Genomic DNA, 26,888 nt, shown 5'->3' on the forward strand with positions numbered 1-26,888 from the left:
TCCAACATCCTTCCTCATCTAAATGTGCTGTACTTTGCTGCCATTCTGCTAATTCCTCTATCGTGGCTTCACTCTGTATCTCCTTTACACTCTGGACGGTATTTTCAAACATAGCGACCTCGGGAAACCATCTAGCTGGACCTGCAACAAACATTCTTTTCATCTTACTTCGGGCAGTCTCCTTGACTACCTGATCCGCGAATGCATTTCCTCTACCCACGTCATCAGTAACCTTTTTATGGGCACTACTTTTAATTATTGCCAATTTCTTCTGTAGTGTTAGTGCAGACAACATTCACTATATGAGGTGTTCATGCTGTAGTCTAGTGCCATGTGAGGTAAGGAACCCTCTCTCCTCCCACAATTGGCCAAAAGTATAGGCAACCCCAAATGCGTACTGGCTATCTGTGTAAACATGGACAACCAATCCTTCACTCAATTCGCAAGTTCATATAGGGGCAGCAAGCGCAGCGGCTTGAGCCGACTGATAGACGACCTGTGATGTCTCTACCAACGTGCGAAACGTAGTGATATCATAAGCTGCAGTGGTGGTGCCATCTGGTAATTTGAAACGATTCATCGCCATATAGTTCTCCTTGGGGGTCAAATAAGGGAACATCAGTTAGGTCTACCCGTCCTTTTGTATCTCCTTCTGTTTGGAAAATAGTCATATTTGTCAACTGCATCATTCTTGGAAGGGAGGGGCAGTAACGTGGCTAGGTTCAGAGTGGCACATCTTTTGATTGTAATATGCTTAGCAAACAGTGTCAATTCACAACCAGTAAGACGTGCACTGGTGAGTTGCTCTGTCTTGGTCTTATTCAAGAGTGTATCCACAGCATGGGGTACCATATCTGTGAGGTCTGTATCAAGTACGAGTCTAGCCGATTGCCTGATTGAAGTGGCCACAGCCGCGACCGCTCTCAGACAGATTGGAAGGGCACTAGCAACAGGGTCAAGCACAGCAGAAAAAAAAGCTCAAGGCCTCCGTCTATCCCCTAATTTCTGGGTCAAGACAGAAAGTGTGCAGCCAGTCATCTCGTGGACATAAAGCACAAACTGTTTCCTATAGTTTGGTCTGCCAAGCACTGGAGCCAAGCAAAGCGCAGTTTTTAATTGCTCAAAAGATTGCTGACATTCTGGCGTTCAAGGCAAATCTTCGTGCATTCCTTTTTTTGTTGCAAGTAAAGGTTTGATTAATAAAGAATAATTCGGAATCCCCTGACGACAGTAGGAAGTTATGCCTATAAAAGCACGTACATCTTTTTGAGTTTGTGGAATGGGCATTGTAACAATGGTACTAATACGCTCAGGGGTCAACTTCCTACCCTCCTTCGACAGTAGGTGACCTAAGTAGGTAACCTCCTGTCGACAATACTGAAACTTTGAAAGAGACCTTATGTCCATGGTGCGCCAAATGGAACAACAGTTTCACTGTACTATCCCTACAACCTTGTTCCGTATCAGAAGCAATTAACAGATCATCGACTTACTGCACCAATACATTACCTGGGGAAAGCGAGAGTGAATCCAACTGACTTCTTCATGCCGGACTATAAATACTAGGACTCTCTGTATAGCTTTGAGGAGCACAACAGAATCTAAAGCTTCTGCCGGCCAGTGTAAATCCAAACGAATACCTACTATCCGGATGTATGGGAATACTAAAGAATGCATTTTTCAGATCAATAACAGAAAATAACGTAGCGGTAGATGGAATCATTGTTAAAAGGGTAGTGATATGAGGAACCACCGGAAATTGCGGAACCCCTATTTTATTGACCTCTCGAATATCAGTCACAAAACGATAAACATCATCAACAGCATCAGAAGAACGTGAAGGTGCCCTTTTACAAACGGGAAGAATGAGACTATTACAAATGTTGGCAGACGTTTCTTCAACCACTCCCTTTCGTATCAAATCCTGAATAATCTGAGGAAGAGCCCGTTCTCCTGCTTGCGGTATTTTATACTGAGGAATACGAGGCAAAATGGCATTATCTTTAACTCGTATAGAAATGGGTGGTATATGCAACAGGCCCACATCTGTATCACCAGTAGCCATAATGTGGGTGGTATCTGAGCAAACTCAGCTGGAAGGGGGCGCATCCGGAGACAGACACTGTCTAGTACTCACATCCAGACCCATGGTAATACAAACACCATCAAGAGCACAATAAATAGTAGTATGCAACTTTTTGAACAAGTCCAAATCCATCAAATTCTCACCACAATTTGATGTTAATAGAAATGGAGATTTCAGAATAAAAGGACCAACAGTAAGTGCAAGGGGTTGGGAAATGGGCTTACAACCGGTACACCTGAAAACCCTACCCAAACGTTATTATGGCCAGACAGGGCCCCCGGGATCATATGTGGAAAAACAGAACTTTTTGTTGCACCTGTGACATAAAGATCACGTTGATCTATGGGCATCTATACTGGTCCCTCCCCCTGTCTCTGGCTGCCCTAGCTGTCGGACATACCTATTACATCATCAAAGTCATAATTATCATGGTAATATTGTCCATCCCTTGGGTCATCAGAATAATTATCAGAGCGGCCCACAGGAGTCGCAGCATTCAGATTTTTGTCGGTCCCACGGCCCCTACCACCAGAACCACTTCCTTCAGGGGACGAAACCTTCTGTAAATGTACAGGACACTGGCTACGCCAATGTCCTTCCTCCTTACAGTACGCACACTGATTCAGCCCCAAAGGTGTCATTGAAGGCTGCCTAGTATGTGGGAGTGGTCGTACAAAACCTCCCCGTCCTCTGGTATTACCCCTATATGCCTGCTGCAACAACACCTTCGTCTTTAAATCCTTATGTTTCTTGTCATTCTTATTTTTTTCTTCCTTATCTCGGTGCTCATAATGTTGGACCATATTTCAAATAACAGAAGACGTAGACCGAGTACTTTCAGACACCCGCAAACAAGTCATTTTTTCAGCAAGAAGGTTAGTGACAAACCTGTCAACAAATGGACTCCCCCTTCTGTGGACATGTCCTGCCCACTGTAATCCAAAAATGTATCTTCAATCCCAGTAAAGAAATCGGACACGCTCTCATCCTTCTTCTACCGACAGGCAGTCAATCTATCCCAACTTACTTTCTTAGGTGGAATAAGTGTATGCATATAGGTAATAATCCGACCAGACAAACCAAGTATCTCAGCGCAGAGTTTATCTGCTGGCTTCCTTTCCTGATCCCATCCCTTAATTACATCTCATGTTCTGCCAAACTCTGCGACATGATCTTGAGTATGCACCTGCCGCCAATTATCATCCGGGACAAGGAGACCCAAGAACATTTCAATATCAGTCATTACAGTAGAGGCAGCCTCTGTCAATTCTATGCAATAGGCAGGAGGGTATTTTCTAAGATCAGTCAAAGTAGTCTTAAGGGCTAAAACCTCACTCCTTTTCCATGGAGTATAAACCCATTGCTCCTGGAAGCAGGCAGCCACGGCCGGTCTAGGGACCGTACAGCTCTGGTTTGTCAACTCGGGTATTTCTGCATGGTAAATTGGGAGGGCTTCCGCATAGGGTACTGAGCAATTTGATTAGGACTCTTGTCATACTATCAGCCTCTATAAGAAACTATGGTGGAAATGTTACCAAACACCTGTCCTGCCGCTAAGTCAGGAACTTAAACGCGGTCTCTAATATCAAATAGTACTTGGGGAGCCTCCGTTTTGATGTGTGTGTGTGTGCCAAGTCAATGTAGCAGACATGGGTTGAACAACATGCTGCTGTAGGAAATATTCAACCTCACATACCACCTGCCAAATATCCTCAATACTATAAACCGCATTGTGAGTCCACCGCATTGCTTGACCTGCTAATACCCTCTTCTCACCCTCTCCTACCTCAGATCGCAACAACAGGCCTGTTCCTTCCCTAAATCTCGCCAAATCCCTGTCTATCAAAACGCGTACAGTTGTGTCAGTACCCAAGAACAATGGAGGATAAATAACCAAAGCAGGAGTGATAGGAGTAGTAGGTAGAACTGTAGCCAGTGATTGCACCGGAGGCGAAAGCACAGAGAGCACAGGAGTCAAAACAGTAGAAGTGACAGATGTCACAGTCGTCAAAGATGGCGAGGGGAAAGAAAGAGTAGGGGGGACAGTAACCGGAGCAGTGGGTATAGCAGCCGTAGAGACGGGGTAGCTGGGGCAGGTGGCTGCACCTGAAAAGGAACAATGGGATATATCCTTTGCAGGGCATAAGTGGGCGGGTCGGGTATCTAACAACTCTTCCACAAAAGTATCGTCCTCCTGCTTGGCCACATAAGACTTATCAATATGCAACTGAAATCTCCTATCTTCACATTCTATTCCTGTCTCCTGTTTTTCTCTATCATATGTTACAGCTTTCTGTGTCAGTGTTTGCATCCTCCCTTTCCATGCTTCTTTCTCCAATTGCAACCGCCTCTGCTTAACCTCCTTCTGCAAAGTCTGAAGGGAGTCAAACATTGACTGTCTACTTTGTCTCTTAGACAACTGTTCCTGTAAAAATCCAATCTTCTGTTCATCAAAGGAGCCTGTAAGAGGCCATTGCAGTTCAGCATTGTCCCTCGCATATTTGTGCCTTAATGTACTAAACTTAATAGGGCCAACGCCATGTTTCACATGCATATCAAAATTAGGGCTGCCTTCAGGAGGCGAAGGCTGAGCTTCTCCCAACATCTTCAGAACAACAACGACAACACAAACTCCAAATTTTACTGAAACTAGGCATTGCAAAGGAAAAAACAGTGTTGTTATTTTTACCTGGCAAAGGATTTTTTAAACACTTTTTACCAAAACAGCCCTTAGACCGTAACAAACTCAAACCACAATGGTACCATATCCACATAGAACCAAAACAGATGCACCTGATATCAGAAGTACAAATGAACCAGTTCTCCTCTGCAGACTCTTCGGGCCAAACAGTCAGATCAAGGGTTTCACCATTCAGGACTCCAGTCAGGATGGGCCACTGGGCGAGGCACCCTCCGAGAAACTAAGCTCTTCGTGCTGGGATCCCTGAGCCGTCCGTCCAACCTGATGATGTCTTCGTCCACCCCTCTGTTCGTAGACAGGGTATCGGCCTGCCACCTGAAGGAGTCCCTGTTCGGGTGCCTATTGAAGGAAGTGACCACTGACCTCTTCTCAGCCTTCCGTACCAAATGAAGAGTCGGTCAGACAGTGGGGAAAACAAACCAATACCTGTATATTCATATACACTCAGAGTGGGCCCCCATCTGTACAGTCGCTAGAAGTGCTACAGAGGGAACTAACAACAGCAAGCATAGAGATACATTATGTACATTTCATACCCAGGCAAAGACACGCCCATAGTGGAATTTTCCAGGCAGATGCAACTGGACAGTGAAATACAAAAAAAAGGTTTCAGTTCTCGTTTCTTGCACAACCTTACATAGTTCTAGGTCGTTTCACCCTGGGCCCGCCACCAGACAAGCGGGAGAGGGCCTCTATCTACTGAGAAAGCTATGTGCTGATATAAACAGTTTACTCATTACTGAAACAGAAATTAACATTTCAGAAACAAAACTTAGCAGATGGCATTTCTCAGAAATGAACGAGATCAGTTTCGAACAGCCTAAAATGGTGCCTGCAACGAAAATGACGCAGCGAATGCTAGCTAAACTATAACATTACGTAATCATTTTACGGGCCTAATGTAACAGCAAAAAGTGTTCCGAGAGGCCGGACACCTTGTCCGTGAAGTTCCGCAGAAATGAATTTGCTGTTGCAGAAAATCTCAAAGTGGGAGACACCTGAATCTTCAGCCCAGCGGCAGCACACCTTTGTTGGATTTACTTGGTAGTTTTGTCCCGATCCTCTGGAAGTGTTTGGAGGAGTACACTTTGACACAGCCAGTAGTCCCAGGACCGCAGAAACAGCACTTGAGGGTTAAGACTCACTCCAACAGATGCCTCCAGCAGAGCAAACGGCAGCAGGGCTCTTAAGGAAAATATGTTTGCAACTGTTTCTTGCCCTGTAGCTTAACCGATGGTGAGCCACCTGACCCTTGGAGTCCACTTTGTCCTGGGTACAAGTGGGAGCAGGTCCAGCTCTTCTGGTCTGCTCACAGGTCTCAAGCAGCAGGGGCAGTCCTTTTTCTATTAGTTCAGAGTGTTATGAAGATGGTGCTGTGTGGTGCAACATTTATGCCTGACACTACCTTGTGGGTGGAGGAGACTCCTGGCACTTCCCTAACTAATAGAAAAAAAAGGTTCCTAGGAGGTTACTCTGACCCATGTTTGCAGCAGTGTCTGTGTGCCCTACTGAAAACAACCCCACAGAGCCTCTTACTCATTAAATATTCAAAATGGAGAAACCCTTTCCCCGTGTGAAGAGCCAGTGTGCCCACCCAGAGGTGTGGTTAGTCCCCTTCTCCTTCGATACTCTAAACCAGTTCTGGGGGCTGTTTCTATTCCACTGAGATAGGAGCATGCCTGACTGAGGAAATATATTAGATGCATGTACAGGTGGCATCTGCCTGTGACAGAGGAGGTCCTTTCAAAGTTAATCAAGTTCCTGGGCACTGCCCAAATAGTCATCCTGTCAGACAAACGGAAACATCTCCCCACACTCAAGCATTTGTTTTAGCCCAGGGAGGAGTTTTCACACCACATTGCGGGGTTGAGTACTCAGCAGGCTGTACTGGGAGGCTCATGCAAATTAGCTTCACAAGGCTCTATGCAGGGAAAAGATAACTTTTTTAAAGTATCTTTTCCTTAATATTTATTAAACGTCTGACTTTACCAGTGAATTGGACTTTTGATAAATATTACATACTCCAAGTCTGACACTTCTAGGTGTTTCGTAGTCTAACATAGTATAATGTAATTGTGCATCACAGTTGTTCTCCATGGAACAGCCAGCCTTGCTACAGAGAAAGTGGCTTTTATCGTCTAGCCACTGTAAGAACATATTTAATATTAACTTTCTACATGTCCTACTTTTAAATACATGGCACCTTGCTTTATGGGTTATAGGGTCTACTAAGGGATGACTTATTAATATTCAAAAGGAAGGTTTATTTATTCATTTATTTCGGAATTTTATATAGCGCTAGCCAGACCCGAAGGTATTGGAGCGCTTTACAACATTTGTTGAGTAACATTTTGTGTAGTATACAAAAGAGTGGAATATACATACAGTGTTCAAAGATAGGTCAATTACTCAGTATAAGTCCTATATAGATCGAATGCAGAATAGCAGTGTAGGTGATCATAGTCGGGAAGGGTAATGTGCGGGGTAGGACTAAGATGCTGTAAGGAGTTGGTTTTATCGTAGTGACTGGATCCCCAGTTGATGTCGAATCGGTAAATTGTAGGACCTTTGTCATTTTGGTGGAGCTCGATTGAGGAAGAGCACTTTGAGCTGACATTTGAATTCTTTGAAGGAAGGGTTAGTCCTGATATGTACAGGGATGGTGTTCCAAATTCTGGGTGCATTTCCAGAGAAAGATCGAGATAAGGTCTTTTGTTTACGGGTTTTCGGGGGGATGAGTAGCATAGTGTTGGTGCTCCTGAGATTTCTTGTCTGTCCCGCTTTGTTGAGTTTGGCGGCTAGATAGGAGGGTTGGCCAGTGTGGAGAGCTTTGTGGGTGAGACAGGCAGTCCTGAAGTTGGCACGCAATTCAGTTGGGAGCCAGTTGAGCTCTTTGAGAGCAGGGGAGACGTGATCGTATTTTTTTATCCCCGTCACCATTCTGGCAGCTGCATTTAAGGTAGATCTAAGAGGAGCGAGGTGTAGCTTAGCCGTGCCTGTGAGGGTGGCGTTCCCGTAGTCTAGCCTGGATAGCACTAGGGATTGTGTGACTTGCTTCAGGACTTTTGGAGGGCTGAATGGTTTGATTTTGTTTAGTAGTTTTAAGTTGAAGAATGCACATCTTGTGGTGTTTTTGGTGTGCTTGATCATGTCAAGGTTGGGGTCTAAAGCTATTCCCAGTGATTGCAGGGAGTCTGCTGGGATGAGAGAGCAGTTGAGAGCATCAATAGACTTTATCCATTCCGTGATTCGGGGGGTCTGTTCTTTGGTAGCTATGAGGAGGATTTCCGTTTTGTCCTGGTTAAGTTTCAGATAGTTTTGGGACAGCCAGTTTTGGACTTCAATCAGGGTGTCATTGAGTCTTTGCATGTCCGCTATGGAAGAGGTTTCTAGGTAGATCTGGGTGTCATCGGCGTAGAGGTGGAAGGGTATGTTGGCTTTTTTGAGGATGGTGGTGAGTGGCTCCATGTAGATGTTGAACAGTGCGGGTGAGAGAACTGAATCTTGGGGGGACGCCTCTAGTTATAGGGTGACGGTCGGACGTGAAGTCTCTGATTTTTATTCTTTGGGGGCGTTTTTGCAGGAAGGAGGTGAACCATTGTAAGACCACCCCATCTGCTCCTACCCTTTCTCTGAGTACGTTGATGAGTAGATTGTGGTCAACCGTATCAGAGGCCACTGAAAGGTCGAGGAGTATGAGTAGACAACAGCGATCCATGTCCAGTGATTTATGGATGTCATCAATGACATTTAGGATGGCAATCTCTGTGCTGCATCCTTTTCTGAAGCCCGATTGGTGAGGGTCTAGGAGAGCGTTGATGTCCGTGTGATGGGCGAGTTGACGGAGAAAACATTTTTCTAGTAGTTTTGCTAGGAATGGGAGATTGGAGACAGGCCTGTAGTTGTTGAGATCACTAGGGTCAGCGTTTGCTTTCTTCAGTAAAGGTGTTACCTGGCCGATTTTCAGGCAGTCGGGTATGATTCATGTTTCTAGGGAGCTGTTAATGATCTCCGACCAGCGTGGGACTAGGGAGAGTTGGGCGGGGAGGGGGTCCTCAGTGTGAGAAGAAGGTTTGGATCCAGTAGTCAGTTCAATAATTTCGGCTTCATTGATGGGTTCAAATGTTATCCAGTTTTTTGTGGAATGTCTGAGTGGGACACCTTTGTTGAGTAGTGGGTCTTCTTTGGGAGGACGGAGGTGGTCTTTGAGGGAGAGCTTGATCTTTATTTTTTCCTTGAAGAAATTGGCAAATTTGTTACAAAGATCTTTGGAGGCCAGAATTGCAGAAGGTGGTGGTTTGGATGTTTGTTGTCTAATGATGTTGAATAGTTATTTGGGGCGATTTTTAGCATTTTTGAGTGCATCACAGAAGAAGGTGGATTTTTCATTTATAATGTGCTTTTTATAGTTCCTACGTTCCTTTTTGAGTTGCTCAAGGTGGGTTGTTGAAGGGTTATTGCGCCTAATTCTTTCTGCAGCTCTTAGCTGCCTGGTTTCCATGTTGAGGTCAGTGTTGAACCACGATCTAGATGATAGGGAATTGTTTTTTTCTGTTTCAAGGGAGCTACTTGGTCCATCATGGCGGTCATATCGGCGTTGTATTGTGAGGTAAGTTCTGTTGTGGACCTGTCGGCTGTGGTGGAGGAGGGAAGTGAATTTAGCCTTTCTTCTAGTTGTTCTAGGGGGATTTGTTTCAGGTTCCTCGTCCAGTGAAAGTGGTTGTTTGAGCTATGCGGTCGATGGGTCTTATGATTGATATGAAAGAGAATGAGATGTTGGTCTGACCAGTCAACAGGGATGGTGCAGTCGATGGTGATAGCATCTTCGTGAGCTATGATGGCATCCAGGATTGAGCCTTTGTTGTGAGTTTGTTCGGTGCAGTGTTGGGTCAAATTGTTATTGTGAAGGAGTTAATTAAGAGTTTGTATCAGAGGGTTGTTTGTCTCGTTCCAGTGAAGGATTAGGTGTCCTAGGATTATAAAGTTTTCGTCTGATAGTGAGCAGTTAGTGATCAGGTCTGCCAGGTGTTCTCCAAATGTGGGAGTGTTGCCTGGTGGATGATAGAGGAGGTGACAGTGAAGCATTTTGTTGTCTGACGTCTTAATAGTGGCGGTAAGGTTTTCCAATGTATTGTATTTGAAGGAGTCTGTTTCTGTTATAGAGATGTTCCTTTTATGTATGATTGCTGTCCCCCCACCAAGCTGATTTTTTCTGTCCTTGTTGATGATTGAGAATCCCGGTGGTACTAGCAGATCCAAGATAGGGGGTGGGGGTTCGTTCAACCAGGTTTCTGTGATGAACGTGATGTCTGTCGTGTGTCAGTTGCGTGTTTGAGCGCAGATCTGCAGTTTATGAGCAAGCAGTTGGTCGCCTTCTTGTTGTTCAGCTTCTCCTTGGGGGGGGGGGGGGGCATGGGAATAGTGGCAACGTGCGCTAGAGGTCTTACTGTTCTCAGTGTAGTATGATCTCTCCCAAATCCAGTGATCACTTGGATCACAGCCATAGGAATAATGGTGAGGTGAGCAGGAGGTCTCATTGTTTTCGGAGCGGTATGATCTCTACAAATCCAGTGATTACTTGTATCCCAGAGCTAGGGGTGGCGGTATGATCTGCTTTATAGGATTCAGCGAGATTTCTTGCCTCTTGCATGGACATTGCAGCGCTGGTCCTTTTGGGCCTATGTGGTAGAGTTTTTAGGGGGGTTGTCAACCATCTGAGTTGTAGCGCCTTGTGGAGGTAAGTGTGTTTGGGCGTGACTGTGTGTGTGAGGGCTGGGTGTTGGGTGGTGGAAGAGGTGCGGTTGGATAGGATTTTATTGATACCCTGTATAACTATTTCTAGCTGGTATTCGAGTCATGCCAATCTTTCGGCTGTACTCATGGAGGAAGGGGTGGGGGAGTTTAGACCTGTCAATAGCTTTTAGTTGACAGGTTGGGTTGCGTATTTAAACTGCAGCTGCTAAGCTGCTGGGGTTGGCCTAGAGTCATGTTTGCACTGTCACTGTAGTGGATAGCACAATAGCTGCTGTGGTCCACTAGAGACATTTAACTTGCATGTCCTGGGTACATTTGTATCATATACTAGGGACTTATAAATGGGTAAAATATGCTAATTAGGAGGTCAACAAATTTCAGCACGTTTCGGGGTCAAAGCACATGCACTGGGTCCCAGTGAACTGAGTAAAAAAAAAACCAAGAGCATCAGTGCTCAAAAAATGTATGTGACCATGCAAAAAGAGTAATTTTCTCGCATAGGCTAATCATCTTTACGCAAAACAGGTTTCAAAACAAACACAAATGAAATTGTTTAGCAGGCAGTTAGAGGGTGACCACTTTTATTCAGCTGTTGAACACTTAAAGTGTGCTTGTGCTAAACATTGGCCTGTTAACATCATGGACTTTTGTTGTGCATGTAAATTATTGAAAACAAAAACACATTAAACCATTGACCGCTGAAAGATGGTATGATGTGTTTCTGAAACATGCCTAACATTCAAATGTGAATGCAGCATTGGAGCTGGTTTCAAACCCTCTCTGAGCTGCTGAAAATGGATTTATGTTTTGCATCAATCTTTTTTTGTTTTCATCCTAGGGTGTGGAGCAGGGTTCTTAATGATATATCTACGCAGTCCCACAAACCGGAGAGCCAGGGCTCCAATACTGCGGCGGTTCTGTCGGGCCTCCGGCAGCCCAAATTAACAGCAACAAATTCCTTCTTTTTAGGAACTGCCAGGACACTCTGGGATGCTTAAATTATATTTATTAAACACAGCCTTTGTACCAACGCGTTTCGGCTGTCGCCTTGCTCACGGTATGAATTTGTAAACATTGCGATGCATTACAACAGGTCTTAGATGTTTTTGGATATGGGATATGCATATGTCAAAGTGGCAGCCATTCTTTCCTGCACTTCGTATATTTTGCACATCTTGTAATGCGTTGTTAATTGCTGTGATAATGTGTATGTAATTGACAATGCCGGCTCTCGATCCATACCGTGAGCAAGGCGAAAGCCGAAGTGCCGTTGGTACAGAGGCTGTGTTTAATAAATTCTTGCGAGAAGCATCTGTGATTTAGCAGAGGGTCTTTGCTTGAATAAGGAGGGGATGCAGTTTGTTAAGGAATGAATCTATCTCAAATCGTCAGGTATGGATGTGCACAGGAATTTAAGACTGACGATATTATTTGCTAGTTTGGAGATAGAGGGGTGTTTTGAGAACTATAGAGCACGCTTTAAGTTGTGTGAACAGATGCCACCTTGTTTAGCAGTAGTGAGTCAAGAGTGTCTCATATGCCTCATTATATGTTGATTCAGTGGTATCCACCAATGAGAGAAATTAGCCCACCAGTAAAAATATTTGCTTGGCCATTGAATGGGAATGAGAAGGCTTTAGGGCAAGTGCAACATGAAGTTCAAGTGAATGTGGTGTGTAACTGAGTTGGCAGATCTCGCTTTGTCATTGAAAGAAATGTTTTTGTCCTAGAGTAAAAGGAGGTGATTGCAAGTAGCCCAGTGTAACAACAAAAAAACTCAAAGTTTATTCTTTAGGCAGTGGCATGCGGTGTAGGGATTGGATGATTATGCAGACTGAAACCGACCAACAGCAGACTTTATGGGGAGACCTAAAAAGGAATTTATTCGAGACTGTTGCAATTCTCATGCACCCTGAACCCAGTATTGAAAGGACATCATTGGGAACAGGAGAATCTCTAACAGACTGCCGGAGGTTAGCCAAGGATGTACCCAGTTATCGCAAAGGAACATTCAATCTGACATCACGGTTAGGTTGTACAGCTTTAGTTGTTCTAGGGCAACAGAGCAGAGGGCTTCCATAGGGTTGCTTTATTTACACTAGATGTGCAGACATTTATCTCTGGTCATGCTGAAGCGCAAAAACACTACAAAGATTGCTGGTATCAATTAAACACAGAGCTGGAATGTGAACTTGCAAGCGCTCATTGTTTGCTCAATAGTGAAAAGATTCAAGTTGAAAGTTGAAAACAAGTACAAATCTTGGAGAATACAAAGGAAATTCATAAAAAAGGACCGTAAAGGTTTCAAAAGTTAATAAACCTGAAAATATACAAGAAATGTGTTTTTTTTTTTTTTTTTTAATACAGTGTTGAATTTGCGTATCTAATCCACACCTGAACTCTGATCCAAACCATTTAAAATATTCCAGAGTGCGTAGCTGATCGTATGCTTGACTCCCTTAGTAACTTAGCAAGAAATGCACCAAAAAACACACCAGCGTTCAAAATGATTGATGTACCTGTGGGAAAATCCGTACCACCACTTGTCAAAGGTAGATTTAAGAGATGATTAAATTGAGATCTAAATGCCGTATACCTGAGTCTTCCTGCGAGGTCTAAAGATGAAGGGCATGTAACTCCGATCATTGCCCAAAAATAAAGACTGAATAAACTACGAAGTTGTATACTGGAGATTGAATGTTGACAACTATCCCATGGATCTCTATCCAAGAAAATACATGCAACCACATTTATTGGCTGTAACCATTGATAAAAAAAGTATTTTCTAACTCAAAAGCCAATGACGTTAAAGAAAATAGTACTTTTCAGGATAAAATGTAAGTTATTCTGTAGCATCTACATGCCACAAACTGCAAAAGTGATGATGCCAATCGGAAATTCTTTACAGGTTTAATAAGTGATGGTGACAGTGTTAACTTGCACTTATTGCTGAGTGATCGGGCAGTTGTGAACATGCACTCATTCATCTGTGCACTAACCTAAGCAGTCTCCAATTCATTCATCCATCGATGCCCTTACTCAGTCTTCTCTTATTTTTTATCCATGCACTCATTATCAGTTTGTTCGACCACCATTTAATTCATTCTCACATTTACTCACTTGCCTAGGCCCAAAACTGGGAACACACACACTCGCCAAATAATTAAGAATTACTTTCATATTGGCCTTCTAAATGCTTGTTTTATGTAAGTCAAGCGTATGAATTGGTAATACAAGTAAACTGTTTACAAAAAAGTCTGCCTTTATTAAACTGGCAAACCTCTCTTATCAAGTGCACTGTGGCAATCTTTTAAGCTGTATGTTAAAAAAAAATTGAAACAAGTAATATTTGTTCAAACTGTGTTTTAATATTATGCCACAGAATTTAATGTAAATATATTTCACCAAGTTTCCTTTTATTTATTGCAGCACTTGATATAGATTTGCAGACAGACGCACACAATCACCAATCAGCTGTGCCTTTTGTACCATAGAGTTGTCTTATTGCTTCAAAACAGGTGAGGTTGTTTTTTTTTTTTTGCTCATGGCACTAATCAGAAAAGCATTTTATAAGGGGGTGGTGGGAAAGATAAGCGAGCATTATAAGTGCTGTCAAATTATAGAAGCTTGCAATGCCATGAGAATTCACAGGTTTTCTCAATGTGTAACTTAATTTATAGACTCAAGAAAGTGTCAGAAAGCATTATCCTTGTAATGTGCTCTGAATCCAAGGAGACGGACACTCTCTTCTGCCCCTGTCAACACCCACCACTGACCATACAAAATATAATATGTTGGGCAGTAGTAGAAATTGGGAAATGGAATGAAAGAAAAGACAGGGACACTGGATACAACCACTCTGTCTTGTCGCCCTACTGAGTTCTGATGTCTGCAGATTTCTTCTAAATCTGTCAGGGCAGAGCACGCTGGCGAGCAGGAAATCCATCTTGTGAGCAGAACTTGAGTGTGTATGTCTCTCTTAATCCAGCTACTGTCAAGTGCGGGGCACTTGATGCCCTTTATAGGATGGGATTCTCTGGCTGCTCTCAGATTTGTTCAGAGCAGGAACTGACTAGCATTTGTTTCTGGGTTGCGCTGTAGATGTGCTTGGTGGCAAGCTCGTGTGGACAAAAACATTTGTTCCTAAAGTCTGTTCCTTTCCCCATGGAAAGTTGGAAATGCGTTTTCTTCTACTTTAATCTTCCCTAAACCTCTGTCCTAGATTTCGTGTTCATTCCTTCACATTACCTCCATGTTGGGGTTTCTTTTTACCCGGACCATGTGACTGGGGTGATGTAATTCTTCCCAATCCAAGATGTCTTCCTCCCATTCAGGATAACTATTACTAAGCAGTCTATCATGACCACCTTTGTTCGTCTTTAGTCACTTCTTGTTTCTCCATCCTCATTTCCTGTTTGCTCATTGTATAAGGTGCCTGGAGTTGCCACTCTGAGTCGCAGTTGCTCCAGTATCTCTAGTCAACAGTAGTCTTCTGAAGGTCCTGATTTTCTTCAATCCTGTTCCAAGTCCAGGCATCCATTTCTCTTCCAGTGTCTTTCCATTTCTAGAAATATGAGCTAGTCATAAACAATGATAGCCTTTTTTCAAGGTTTTTTGTTCCGTTGTGGCAAAAAAAAAATGCTCAAGAAATAAAATAGATCCTAAAACCTTTAACTGCTAAGGCCAATTTTTCAGAAAACAGTTTAGAGTTGGTATTCTAACACAACTTGAGTTTTATAGTGTTTTTCTGTATTCAAATGCTTTTTGCAAGCAGCTATAGTTCTCCCAGAACGAGTAACAAACCCAAAAGTAACAGGCAAAGCTGCAGCTCCATCTTGGTACCATTGCATAGCAAAGACGCTACAGAGCACAAGAGAAGATCTAATGAATGATCTAAAAGTTGCCATCCCATCTCAAAATAATTTGAGAGTTCAAGGATTTATGAAACTGGAATTTTCTTGAATGGTGCTATTTTGTAGTGAATTCTCCATTGATGCGAAGCCTTTTGCCAGGCAGCTTCGAAGTTGAATGACCACCGCCAGCCTTCCCTTCCTTGGAAGGGGATTTGAAATATTGCATTCCCACAACTGCCAGACCCTGACCACTTGGTTTTAAAGTATGTTTTTTGATGTAATACAACACATTTGTTTTAGCAAATGTGGTGATAGGAGTTACAGTGTCACTAATGGTAGTAATTCTTGAAGTGTGTTCTGTCTAATGGTAATAATTCTTGAAGTGTCTTCTGTCATACAACCAACCTTCAAGAGTAAGTCTCGACTGATTAGCTGTACTACCCTCGGAAAGTAAAGTTCCAAAAATAAGATACTCTCTTCAGTCAACTCACAAAATAGTAGCCGATCACTGAAGTATCAGGGACACAAAGGTTGCCCACTAGTTCCTAAGGCTCATCCCAGACATCTGACCTGGTTTTCGACATCTACAAAAGGACCAAATGTGAGTTTCCCCAGATTTCAGTCATCCATCTTTGTTGGATGTTACAGAAGTGGTTCAGAAGAACCAGTATTCATCATTGTTGGACTTGGCCCTTCTGGCAGGTTCACCCCTGAACTTTTTTTTGCTTTTTACTGGTGACTTGGTGTGGTGAGTTTTTGGTTTCTGCGCACTTTCCCTGTGTCCCAGGGTAAAGTGCGTGCGTGTTCTGAGTGCATGTGGTGAGATAGGCCTGCCCTCCCATAGGAATGCATGGGGAATGTATGTGTCCCTAGTAGTTCCTGATGCGTGGGGTGTGCAGGCCCGAGTTTGGTATGTGCGGACTCGTGGGAGTGAATGCTGCGCGATGATGTGTGCGGCGTGCATGTACCTAGTGTGGAAGTGCCACTTCTAGAAGTGGGCACTTCTGTGTGCAGTGTGTCTGTCGCGTGATTGGCTGGTCGTGTCATGTGACGGGCTAGGGATTCCCCAGAGTCAGGATGAGTCACCCAGTGGTGAATGGGGAGATCAGCAGCTAGATGGGTGGGAGGAGTACACCTGGGTCCTGAATAGGACAGGGTTTTCCACACACAATGCTGGCCCCGCCCCCTGTGGTGCGACTGACGACCCTAGCCTGCCAGTGAATAGAGTGAGGGGCTGAGCACATCAAGGGTGCTCCCCAACCAGCTGCGACTGGTTTTCCCCCTCACCCTGAACCCAGAACAAAGGGTTTGCCTGTATAAAAATGGGGCTGTGTCCCCACAGAAACGGTTCTCTGCCAGGATCTTACCTGAGGGGGGCTGCTGCTGCTGCTGGACCAGAGGACCGCCACCTGGACTACCTCCCTGCCTGGAGGCCCAGTGAGCTGGCTCTGGGTCCAGCCTTGCCCCCCACCCCTGCCCTGCTGCATGCAGGGAAGAACTTTGCTGGACTTTGTGGTGTTTTATTTTTATGCCTAAGCGCTGGGAGCGCTTTGTGTCCCTCAAGCGCCTGGAAGCGCTTTTATTTTCCGTTTAGCGCCGGAGCGCTTTATTTCTGAAAGCCGGTGCCCACCCGGTGTTTGCCCCGTCTTTTCAGATCCTGAAATCCCCTGGCAGGTGCCCACCCTGCCAGGGACCTTGCTGTGCTCGTTGGCGGGTGCCCACCCCGCTTATTTGTTTATTTTACGGCGGGTGCCCACCCCGCCGTACATCCACTGTAACGAGGGAGCCTACCCCTCTTGTGACGAAGAGAATCACCGCCGCTGCCCGGGACATCCAGGAAGCCAGGCAACCCGCGCTGAGACGTGGGCGGGGCCTGGCTCGGAGCAAAGGAAGTCCGTCGCCTGGCTCGCGGGCGGAAGCCGAGCCCAGCCGGAGGACGGGAGGAGACGCGCCGAGAATCCCTCAAGGGAGCCCCGCAAGCGCAACCAGAGTACCGGTGAGTGGGGCTCTGGCCTGGAGGGTGCAGGGAGCAGCCGGGTTGGCTGCAGAGCGCGAGTACGCTCCGATGGGGCCAGCATCATTTGTGTAGAGCGCTGGTGTGCTCCACCGGTCCGCAGTTATTCTCGAGCGGCCCCACTTGGCAGCGGGCCGCTCCAACGAGGCTCGCCTCTCCGTGGTGGAGGGGGCAGCGACTTGGGGGCAATTTGGTTAAAGAGCCTGTGAGGCTCCACCACGCGGGCCACAGTGTTTAAAGAGTCCCAGAGGGCTCCATCGTACGGGGGCATTCTGTGCTAATTAGAGCGGCCCCGGAAGGCAGCGGGCCGCTCCAACAACGGGGGCAGTATTTTGTAGAGTCCAGAGGGACTCCCACGAGCCACATTGTGTCTAGAGCCCCGTGGCTCCAACGTGGTGGCAGTGTCCACGAGCCCTGTGAGGCTCCCACGAGGCGCATTTCTTGATCATAGCCTGCGAGGCTCAGGGGGCCACAAGGGTTTTCTTAGAGCCCCGAGGGGCCCCACGTGACTGTGATTTGTGTAGGAGGGCACAGTGGTGCCCACGCTCATTCCTCCAGCTGCCCAGCACTTAGTGGGCAACTGCCACGTTTAGGTTGTGCTTTGTGTTCCTGGCTTGCGCAGCCTGTGCAAGTGCGCCCTGACTCTGCTGGACCTAGGGCGTCCTTGCCCCTGAGAGGCCAGGTTGGCCTGGGGACAGTTTTACTGTATTGTGCCCTCCCCTAGGGTACCTGGTGATTTTTATATATGTACTTTTGCGCCTGCGCAATGTCTTTATGAGATTCTCCTTCCTAAACTGTGTTTATACATTGGAGATTGTATTACTAATAGTAGTCATGCTATTGTGATGACGCTGAGGTCATTATTGCGCCAGTAGTTACTGGTTGTGTGCTATAGGTTCTATTTTTAGTGCTACAGTGATTGTAAGTGCTATGGTCTAAAGTTTTATTCCTATGTTCTAAAGTATTATTCCTACGTTCTAAGTGCTATTTCTACAAAGTGCTAATTCCTGACAGTGGTCCATGAGGCCCTGTCCCCTGTATATATAATCCCTTGTAAATTCTGCCCGTGCCTGTCGGCACATTGTAAAGTGTGTATTTTTATCTAATGTGTTGTGTATAATACAAAGGTTATTTTTATATAATACCTTGTGTGGAGTTTCCTTTGTGGTGGGCCTTGGGTGTTGTTGCTGGGTGCGCGCGCAAACGCTTTACACATCGCCTCAGGGATAAGCCTGTCTGCTCGTGCCAAGCTACCAAGGGGGTGAGCAGGGGTTATCTTTGGCGTGTAACTTCCTTGCCCTGACTAGAGTGGTGGTTTCTGTCTGGCTTTGGCGCAAGCCCTAGCCAACCAGAAATCCCATTTCTAACAATCATGAAGCCTGTTAGGATCCTCTGTGGCCAGGTAGTTCTCAACACAGATGTCAATTCAAACGCCTGTAAATTGATCCTCGAATTACAAGAAACCAAGTGAAGGTGGTGGTCAGAAGGGACACTGTTTTAGTTGAATTTGAGAGAATTGAGGGTTTCTAGCGAGTCTGTTGATCTTTACAGCTCAAATTGTAGGCAAAGCATTTTTGATCTAAGGAGATCACTGCATCACAATAGCGTACCTTGATGATTGGAGGATGTACTTTCTAAAGCATTTGCAGTTCTGACAGCAGTAACATTGGCGTGGGAAGAGGGCAGTCTAAAGTCACAAATAGTGGTTCAGATCCAAAGTCAGAATACTGAAGAAGTAGACTTCCTTACACAGATTTCTTCTCATCCCATGATTTTAGAATGTCAATGTAAGTTTTGGATTGTATGGTTTGGTTGGATCAATACCTTGGCAATTGCCTGGTGCCATGGCATCTTTCTCTTCTTTTACCCTTGTTTTCAAAGCATTAACAAAGAGGTCTCAATTCCTCTACTCAGACAACTAATCATTGATCTTAATTTTATACTGGGGGTAACTCTGTCCTCCCTAGATTATCTTCTTTTGTTACAGCTGCCCCACCTCGATCTGCCGGGTTGGAGTCAATCACACTGTAATTCAGCCCACAGGACATGTTACATAAAGTGAATGACTGGGTGAACACCCTTCGACCTTTAGCTCATGGGTAGAGTTAGTTCCATTTGAATCCTTCATTCAGTGTTTGGCTTGTTACATATTCTGATTGACAGCATTTTATCTGCTTACGGTCTGATTCTGCCCTGAAGGGACAACCACTAACGTTAATCTGTTAACATTTGGCGACCACGCTCTCCTAGTGAATGGCTGACTGTTGCACATAGAAGGCCCAGGTCCTGCTGTCCCTGGACTCCTCGTGAGTGTTTTACGAGTGGCCCACTCTTCTTGTGAATGCTACACTGCTGCTCACAGTGATACCTAATCCTGCTCTATCCTATCCTCCTTGTTACTGTGGTTCACAGTGGTCTTTGCTTTATCTCTGTCCTTCCTGTGGTGCAAGGCCTCTAATGATCTATACCTCAAGTGTTAGTAAGACTATATTGTGCTGTGGGGGGGGGGGCTGATTCTAAGATGGGCTGATACCTCTCCCAATGGCTGAGGGACAATCTCACACCCAAATGCTGCAGAGAGCCACCACAACAAATGTCTATCTTATTCTAACAGCATAATATCCTCTCATCACATTGTCACTTTTTTTTGGCTTTTCCTCTCCCTTGTGATAGACCAACATGCACAAGTGGGTACAGTTTTATTGGAAGAAAAGTGGGAATGCAGAATGGTATGACATTTATTTTCCATTGAATTTCTCTATATTTTTGGCTGCCTACTGTAAGTCAGTGTGCACAATAATATCACTATGCATGAAGCATTGTTCTTTGGTGTAAAAGTGCCTGCAAGAACAGATGACTTCCATTTGCCTAAATTGCGCACTCAAATCCTGGCTATTCCACTTGTCTGTATTGTTTTATATCTGATGGCAACTTCTTGCCACAGATTCCTACCTTAGAATGAACTCCAGGCATTAGATTGGATCCGGAAATTTTTTCATGAGCAGTACCCCTGCGCGCCGGTAGGTGGTGGTGTTCGGTCCACGTGGTGTTGTCAACCTCACCGGAAGTGACGTGCGTGGTGCCTATATAGGTGCCACCCCTTGCGCGCTGACATCAGTTCTTTGCTTTCTGCGCCAGTCAGCGCAGATCCGGAGAGAGATGTCGGCAAGGAAAGCTGGCTTCAAGACCTATGGCGCCTGTCACTGATAGATGTTGGTGACTAACCCCCATCTTGTTTGCCTCTGAAGCCTCGAGCACTACCATGATGCTAACACCTGCGTCGACTGCTACACCATTCACACCAAGGCCTTGAAGGAGCGCTTCCTCAAGTTTCCATCCCAGTCGAGAGGAAGGTCCTGGGATTGCTTGTGGAGCCGAAGATCCTCGTCGCACTTGAAGTTGTTTACGGGTAAGTTCCACCGTAAGAAGAAGAACAAGAAGTCGAAGTCCTCTGACGAGATGAGGGGGCATCGCCATGCAAGGCCTGGCTCTGCGGTTCAGCCTGAGCAGCTTCGCATCTCCACAGATTTCCGGGAGCCTGAGCGACCCCTGCCCAATTCTGCAAGTTTTATGAGGCCATGCACCTCATAGATGGGATTTGGGCGGGCCATTCCCGATGATCCAATTGAATACACTCTGTATACATTGAATTACGTCATACATTATATGTACAGTAACAAAGAAGACTATCTTTTTATATTTTGATATAATATATGATTGCAAATATTTTGTATTTTGTTCTTGCTGGTGTTTTTTTTTTTTTTATTCGACTGAGCATGTGGTGAATGAATGAGACATGCTTGAGGGTTTGTTGAAAGTCTTTTAGGATGATTGGGGTGTTAGGTTGAGCAACCTTGATAAAGCATATGGGTTTATTTTATTGTTCAAGTACTTGTTTTGTCCTTTCGGTAATATTCATACAGTGTTGTAATGTGTTAAAAATAGAAATAACGGGAGGAGCCTAGCGCGCAACCAAGATGGCCGCGTAGGTGCGAGGCTCCCGAGGACCTCCGCAACCTCCTACGATTATCCTGACATTATCCTGCCCTGGATGAGGGGACTATGTTGGTGAACCTGAGCTGAGGTGGCACCCGTTTCCCGCTTCCGAATCGGACCTCGGACACCGGAGTGAGCACCGATTGAAGTGTGCGGCCTTCCCCTCGCCGGACCCCGGATTTGCGCTGTGGGGTGATCCAGTGACAAAGTGAACAACAGCGGCAGGCAGGGCCTGGCGACTCGCGTGCCCCGCACTTTCGCTTTCGCTTTCGCACCACCTTGTCGTCTCTGCGAGGTTGGGTCGCGGAGCCCTTGGTGTTGGTGTGGTGTGGCCTTGCTGGGAGACCCTGCCTGCCTGCAGGCTGTGATCCACCCCGCTGCCCTGAGGGGGCCCCCCCGGAGCTCGTGTCTGCTTTCCTGCCCTACGCGACGTGGCTGGTGCGACTGGGAGACTGGTGGCCATGGCCACGAAACAAGATGGAGACCTGGCAAAGACCAAATCGACCCGGCGCGGCGCCGTCCATCAGGCCAACAGTATGGACCGCTATAGCCTCCAGAAGGGATCGCCCGATGGACCGCGCAAGTCCCCTGAGAGCCCTCCTGATGCCCCAGACCTGCCCGCAGATTTGACTCTGCGAGATGTTATGGGCGCCATTGCCGAGATGAAGGCCTCGGTGGGCCAGCGGTTTGATACACTGGCGCAGAAGATTGACTCGGTCCTCGTGGATGTTGGCCTGGTGAGGGCCGATCTTTCCAAAACCAATGACCGAGTAGAGTCTTTGGCCCACACCGCATCGGGCCTAACGACAGATGTGGCGGCCTTGCAAACAGAGGTGCGCCGACTTAGTCGGGCGACTGCGCTAATGGATCGACGCCTGGAGGACTCCGAGAGTCGGGCACGGAGGAACAACATCCGCATTATCGGGGTGCCCGAGGGACGCGAGGAGGCGGCGGCGGATCTCTTTGTGGAGGACCTGATTGCTACCCATCTCCAGCCACGGGGGCTGAGCAAATTCTTTGCTGTGGAGAGGGCTCACAGGGTTCTCGGGGGAAGGCCGAATGTCGGAGCCCCTCCGAGACCTCTCATCGCCCGGATTTTCAATTTTCGGGATAGAGACGCTATCCTGCAAACCTCCAGACTGCATGGACCGGTCAAGCTTGACAATATGGAGGTTAATTTCTATCCTGATTTCACCCCAGCGGTCCAGAAGCAGAGACTGAGCTTCCTAGGCGTTAAACGCCGTCTTCGGGACCTAAACCTCAAATATGCCATGCTTTTCCCGGCCAAGCTGCGTGTGGAGGTGGATGGTCGCACGCATTTCTTTGATCGTCCCGAGGCGGCCGGGGACTGGCTGGATACTCTGCCCGGGGATCGTGATCGGGGGGGCGGGGGGGGGGGGCGGCGGGGGGGCGGCGGGGGGAGACGGCACGCTGGATCAGGACTGAGGGTCTAATATTGGGCCTCACTCTGGACGAAAATGATGCCACTTTTGATTCTGCGTCAGTTTTTTGTAAGTTCCCCTCCTATGGAGGTTGTGTTGGGTCTATTGGGGGTTCTCCCTCCTCCTCTAGGGGGTTTAGTTAGTCTAACTACATATGGGGCGACAGGCACACTGCACGTTGGGGGGGCTGTTTGGGCTCATGCAGGGGTGCAGGGAGGGGGGAGTTCTGTTGGGGTGGGTGGGTAGGGATGGGGTGTTGTTCGTTTTTATCACAAGGCAAACGTATTATTGTGTTGGTTCTAAAGTGCTCTCCGGGGTACGAATGATGGCTTTTGTATATGATGGGGGGTAGGGAACTAACTTTGTTGTCCTGGAATGTGAATGGACTGGGGGACAGGTTCAAACGGGGTGTGGTCCTGCAGTTTTTGAAGCGAATCTCGCCCGATGTAGTCTTTCTGCAGGAGACACACCTCATTGGTAACTCCTTCTGCGCCATGAATCGGCGTGGCTATCGCCTAGTGGCTCACTCGGGCTTTACGTCCGGCTCACGGGGTGTGGGCATCATGGTGAAGAACTCGCTCCCGTTGGAGATTGATGAGGTGCTCCACGATGATAGGGGACGTTATACGGTCTTGGTGGGAAGACTGGAGGGCAAAGTGGTTGTCTTTGTGTCAGTATACATCCCACCGGGGCTGCAGTCGACCACCTTTGCGGACCTTGGGCGCCTTCTCCTTGGCCTTCCGGGGGGGCTTTTAGTTGTGGGGGGGGATTTTAATGCGGTGGTATCTGGATCTTTGGATCGTCACCCCCCTAGGGACCTCCCCCGGGCACAGGCGTGGCTACCCGGCCTCTTGGATACATTTGGATTAGTGGACTGCTGGCGTTTAAAACACCCCGCGCAGCTGCAGTATACTTTCCACTCGGGAGCCCATGGTAGTCTCTCACGACTAGACTATGTCCTTGTCCCGGCGGCCTATGTTGGGAGGGTGGGAGAGGTACGCCATTTGCCACGGGGTATTTCGGATCACTCCCCGCTCCTACTGCACTTTGATGTCTTTCCGAGGGGTGAGGGTAGGGTGGTCCCAATCAATCCTTGGTACCTGCGCGACCCCTCCATTCGCGCTGCATTGATTAAATCCCTTCAGCGATATTTTGATGAGAATGTGGGGTCTGTGCCTTCGGCCATACCGCTATGGGAGGCCTTCAAGACAGTACTCCGAGGGGAGGCCCTATCCCTTATTTCCCATGCCCGGAGGCGCGAGCGGGAGGAGGTGACCCGGATGGAGGCTGAAATAGCCGAGTTGGAGGGGAATTTAGAAGGTGGGGTGACGGATGCTGCATTACATGTCCTCCAACTCAAGCAGGCGGCCTACAGGGCCCTCGTCACGGAGGCGGCCAGGGGCCTCAGTAGAGAGCAACAGGGGCGTCTGTATGATGTGGGTGATAAGGCTGGTAAACTTATAGCGTGGTTGGACAAAAAAGAGAGAGCGAATCGTGTGGTCCCGCTAATTGAGAAAACGGATGGTGTGTGTGTAACTGAGCCAGAAGAAATTGTCTCCTGCTTCGCGGATTATTTCCATGGGGTGTATTCCCCGGTGTCTCCCTGCTCGGAAGAGGATTCCCTTGCCCTGCTCAGTGATATCGCGCTGCCGTCCCTTTCCGGGGAGGACAGGGTGTCGTTGGACGCCGCTCCCACCTCCGACGAGATCGCCCTCGCCATACGCTCGGTCGCTTCCGGCAAGGCCATGGGTCCGAATGGTCTCCCTATCGAGTTGTACAAGTTACGACCGGATACGCTGGCACCCCACCTCCGGGCTATGTTCCTGGCGGCACACTCGGTGGGCTCCCTCCCGCCGGACCAGCGTCTGGCTACAATCGTGGTCATCCACAAGGAGGGGAGACCTCGGGACCGGGTTACATCCTATCGGCCCATTTCGCTGCTGAATGCGGAGCCCAAGATTCTCGCTAAGGTACTGGCCAATCGGCTGGTCGGCGTGGTGGGCGATTTGGTTCATCAGGACCAGTCTGGCTTTATTCCTCATCGCAACACAGCCCTTAATCTGCGGCGTTTGCACGGTGTGCTCGCACGTGCCCCGTTCATACGGGAGCCGGCCATTTTGGCGTCCTTAGACGCCACCATGGCGTTTGACACGCTTGAATGGCCATATATCTGGGCGATGCTTGCGAAGTTTGGATTTGGCCCAGGGTTCATCAGTTGGGTCAAATTGCTATATTCGGGCCCATTGGCGCAGGTGGTGGTGAACGGAAGAGTATCGGCTCCGTTTGAGCTGGGCCGGGGCACTCGACAGGGCTGCCCCTTATCGCCGCTCCTCTTTGCACTTGCCTTGGAGCCCCTGGCGGAGTGGCTGCGGTGGGAGCCTTCCATCCGTGGTCTCCGCTGGACCCCCGAGTATGAGGACCGCGTATCCCTATACGCTGATGACATCCTCTTGTACCTAGCTTCCCCACGTAAATCACTCATAGTACTGGTTGATGTTCTGCATTCATTCGGTCGTAACTCCGGTCTGGTCATCAACTGGGCTAAATCGTGTGTGTACGTTCTCTCTGGGGAGGCTCCTATCCTCCCGCGGGGCTGTCCGATCCAGGTCGCCCCGCAGGGATTTAGGTACCTGGGTGTCTTCATTACTCTGGACCCGGAGGCTCGGTATGATCGGAACTTGCTTCCCCCCCTCCAGCGTCTGAAAGAGGATGTCGCGCGCTGGCGGCGTTTGCCGCTTTCGCCGCTCGGCCGGGCGGCATTGTTTAAAATGATGTCGTTGCCGCGTTTCCTATACGCGTTGCAGAACACGATGGACCTCGTCCCAGCGCGCTACTTCCGCGAAGTGGAGAGTTTGGAGCGCCGCCTGTTCTGGGACGGGAGGCCACGTATTGCCCTGGCTAAGCTGACGCTCCCCTGGTATGATGGGGGGATTGCCCTCCCGGATATTAAACGGTATTATTGGGCCTCCCAGCTAGCTGCAATTAATCAGGGCCTATATGGGCCAGCCTTAAACCCGGCGTTTGAAATGGATAGGATGCTACTTCCAGGTGGTGACTATAATCGAGCGCTCTACTCTAGCGCGCCCGACGCTCGCCTAACGGGCCCCACGCGTGTCATGGTGCGAGTGTGGCACGCGGCCAATGCTGCAATGGGGTGGAAGGACCGTTTGACCCGGGCGTCACCACTATACGCATCTGAGCGGTTGGGCTCCTTGTGGACCTCGAAGGGCTTTGAGAAGTGGGATTTAATAGGCATCAGCAAAGTGGGGGATCTCTGGACGAGGGGAGGATTTAAAACGTTCGAGATGCTGCAGACGGAATTTCAGTTGCAGGGCAGCGAGTACTTTCGGTACTTGCAGGTCCGGCATGCGCTGGGCTCCGTCTTTCCGGACGTTGCCTCCATCCCGGAGTGCTCCCCCCTGGAGGATAGAGTGCTGGATGGACACGTCCCTGACAGCACGATCTCACTGATCTACAAAAAACTGATCAACGATCGCTCAGACTTGCTGACTGCCCTTCGTGAGGCTTGGGTAGCCGATGGGCTGGAGCTGGACGACGAGGACTGGATCTCCGCGGTGGCCTCCCCGAAAGAGGTGGCCATACCGGCTCGCCTTCGTTTCGTCCAGCTCAAGATACTCCACAGGGTCTACATGACGGGGCCAAAGCTCCTGCGTATGGGCTATGCTGAGGACGGTTTGTGTAAGCGTGGGTGTGGTGCGCTGGGGACTTTTCTGCATATCCTGTGGGAGTGCCCGGAAGTGGAGGGGTTCTGGCGAGGTGTGCATGAGGTGCTGCGAGTGGTCACGCATGTGGCGCTGTTGCCCGAAGCGAGGAGATGCCTGCTGAATGTGTGGGAGCCTACCGATTACTCGGTGCCGCAGACGTGTTGGGTGACTCTGGGGTATATGGTTGCCAAGCGTGATATTGCCCAGCTGTGGGGATCCCAGAGGCCCCCGACTGTCTCGGCCTGGAAGGAACATATGGATTGGTGCATGTTTCGGGAAAAGGTGGTGTATGTGGCGAGAGGTAAGCCTGCGACATG

The 26,888-nt window shown here is 47.8% G+C and overlaps 1 protein-coding gene across 1 annotated transcript in view; it reads left to right on the forward strand.

Moving 5' to 3' along the window:
• The window catches only part of LOC146825650 (protein AF-10-like), a 1,293,306-nt gene that overhangs the window by 1,240,907 nt on the left and 25,511 nt on the right, over positions 1-26,888 (forward strand). The window contains exon 13 of the mRNA XM_085607649.1: positions 13,971-14,059. Within this exon, the coding sequence (XP_085463775.1) occupies positions 13,971-14,035 (65 nt within the window). The 3' untranslated portion in view covers positions 14,036-14,059. The remainder of the gene's footprint in view (positions 1-13,970; positions 14,060-26,888) is intronic.

This window comes from Triturus cristatus, chromosome 5_2 (genome assembly GCF_964204655.1).
Source record: "Triturus cristatus chromosome 5_2, aTriCri1.1, whole genome shotgun sequence".
NCBI classification, from domain to species: domain Eukaryota; kingdom Metazoa; phylum Chordata; class Amphibia; order Caudata; family Salamandridae; genus Triturus; species Triturus cristatus.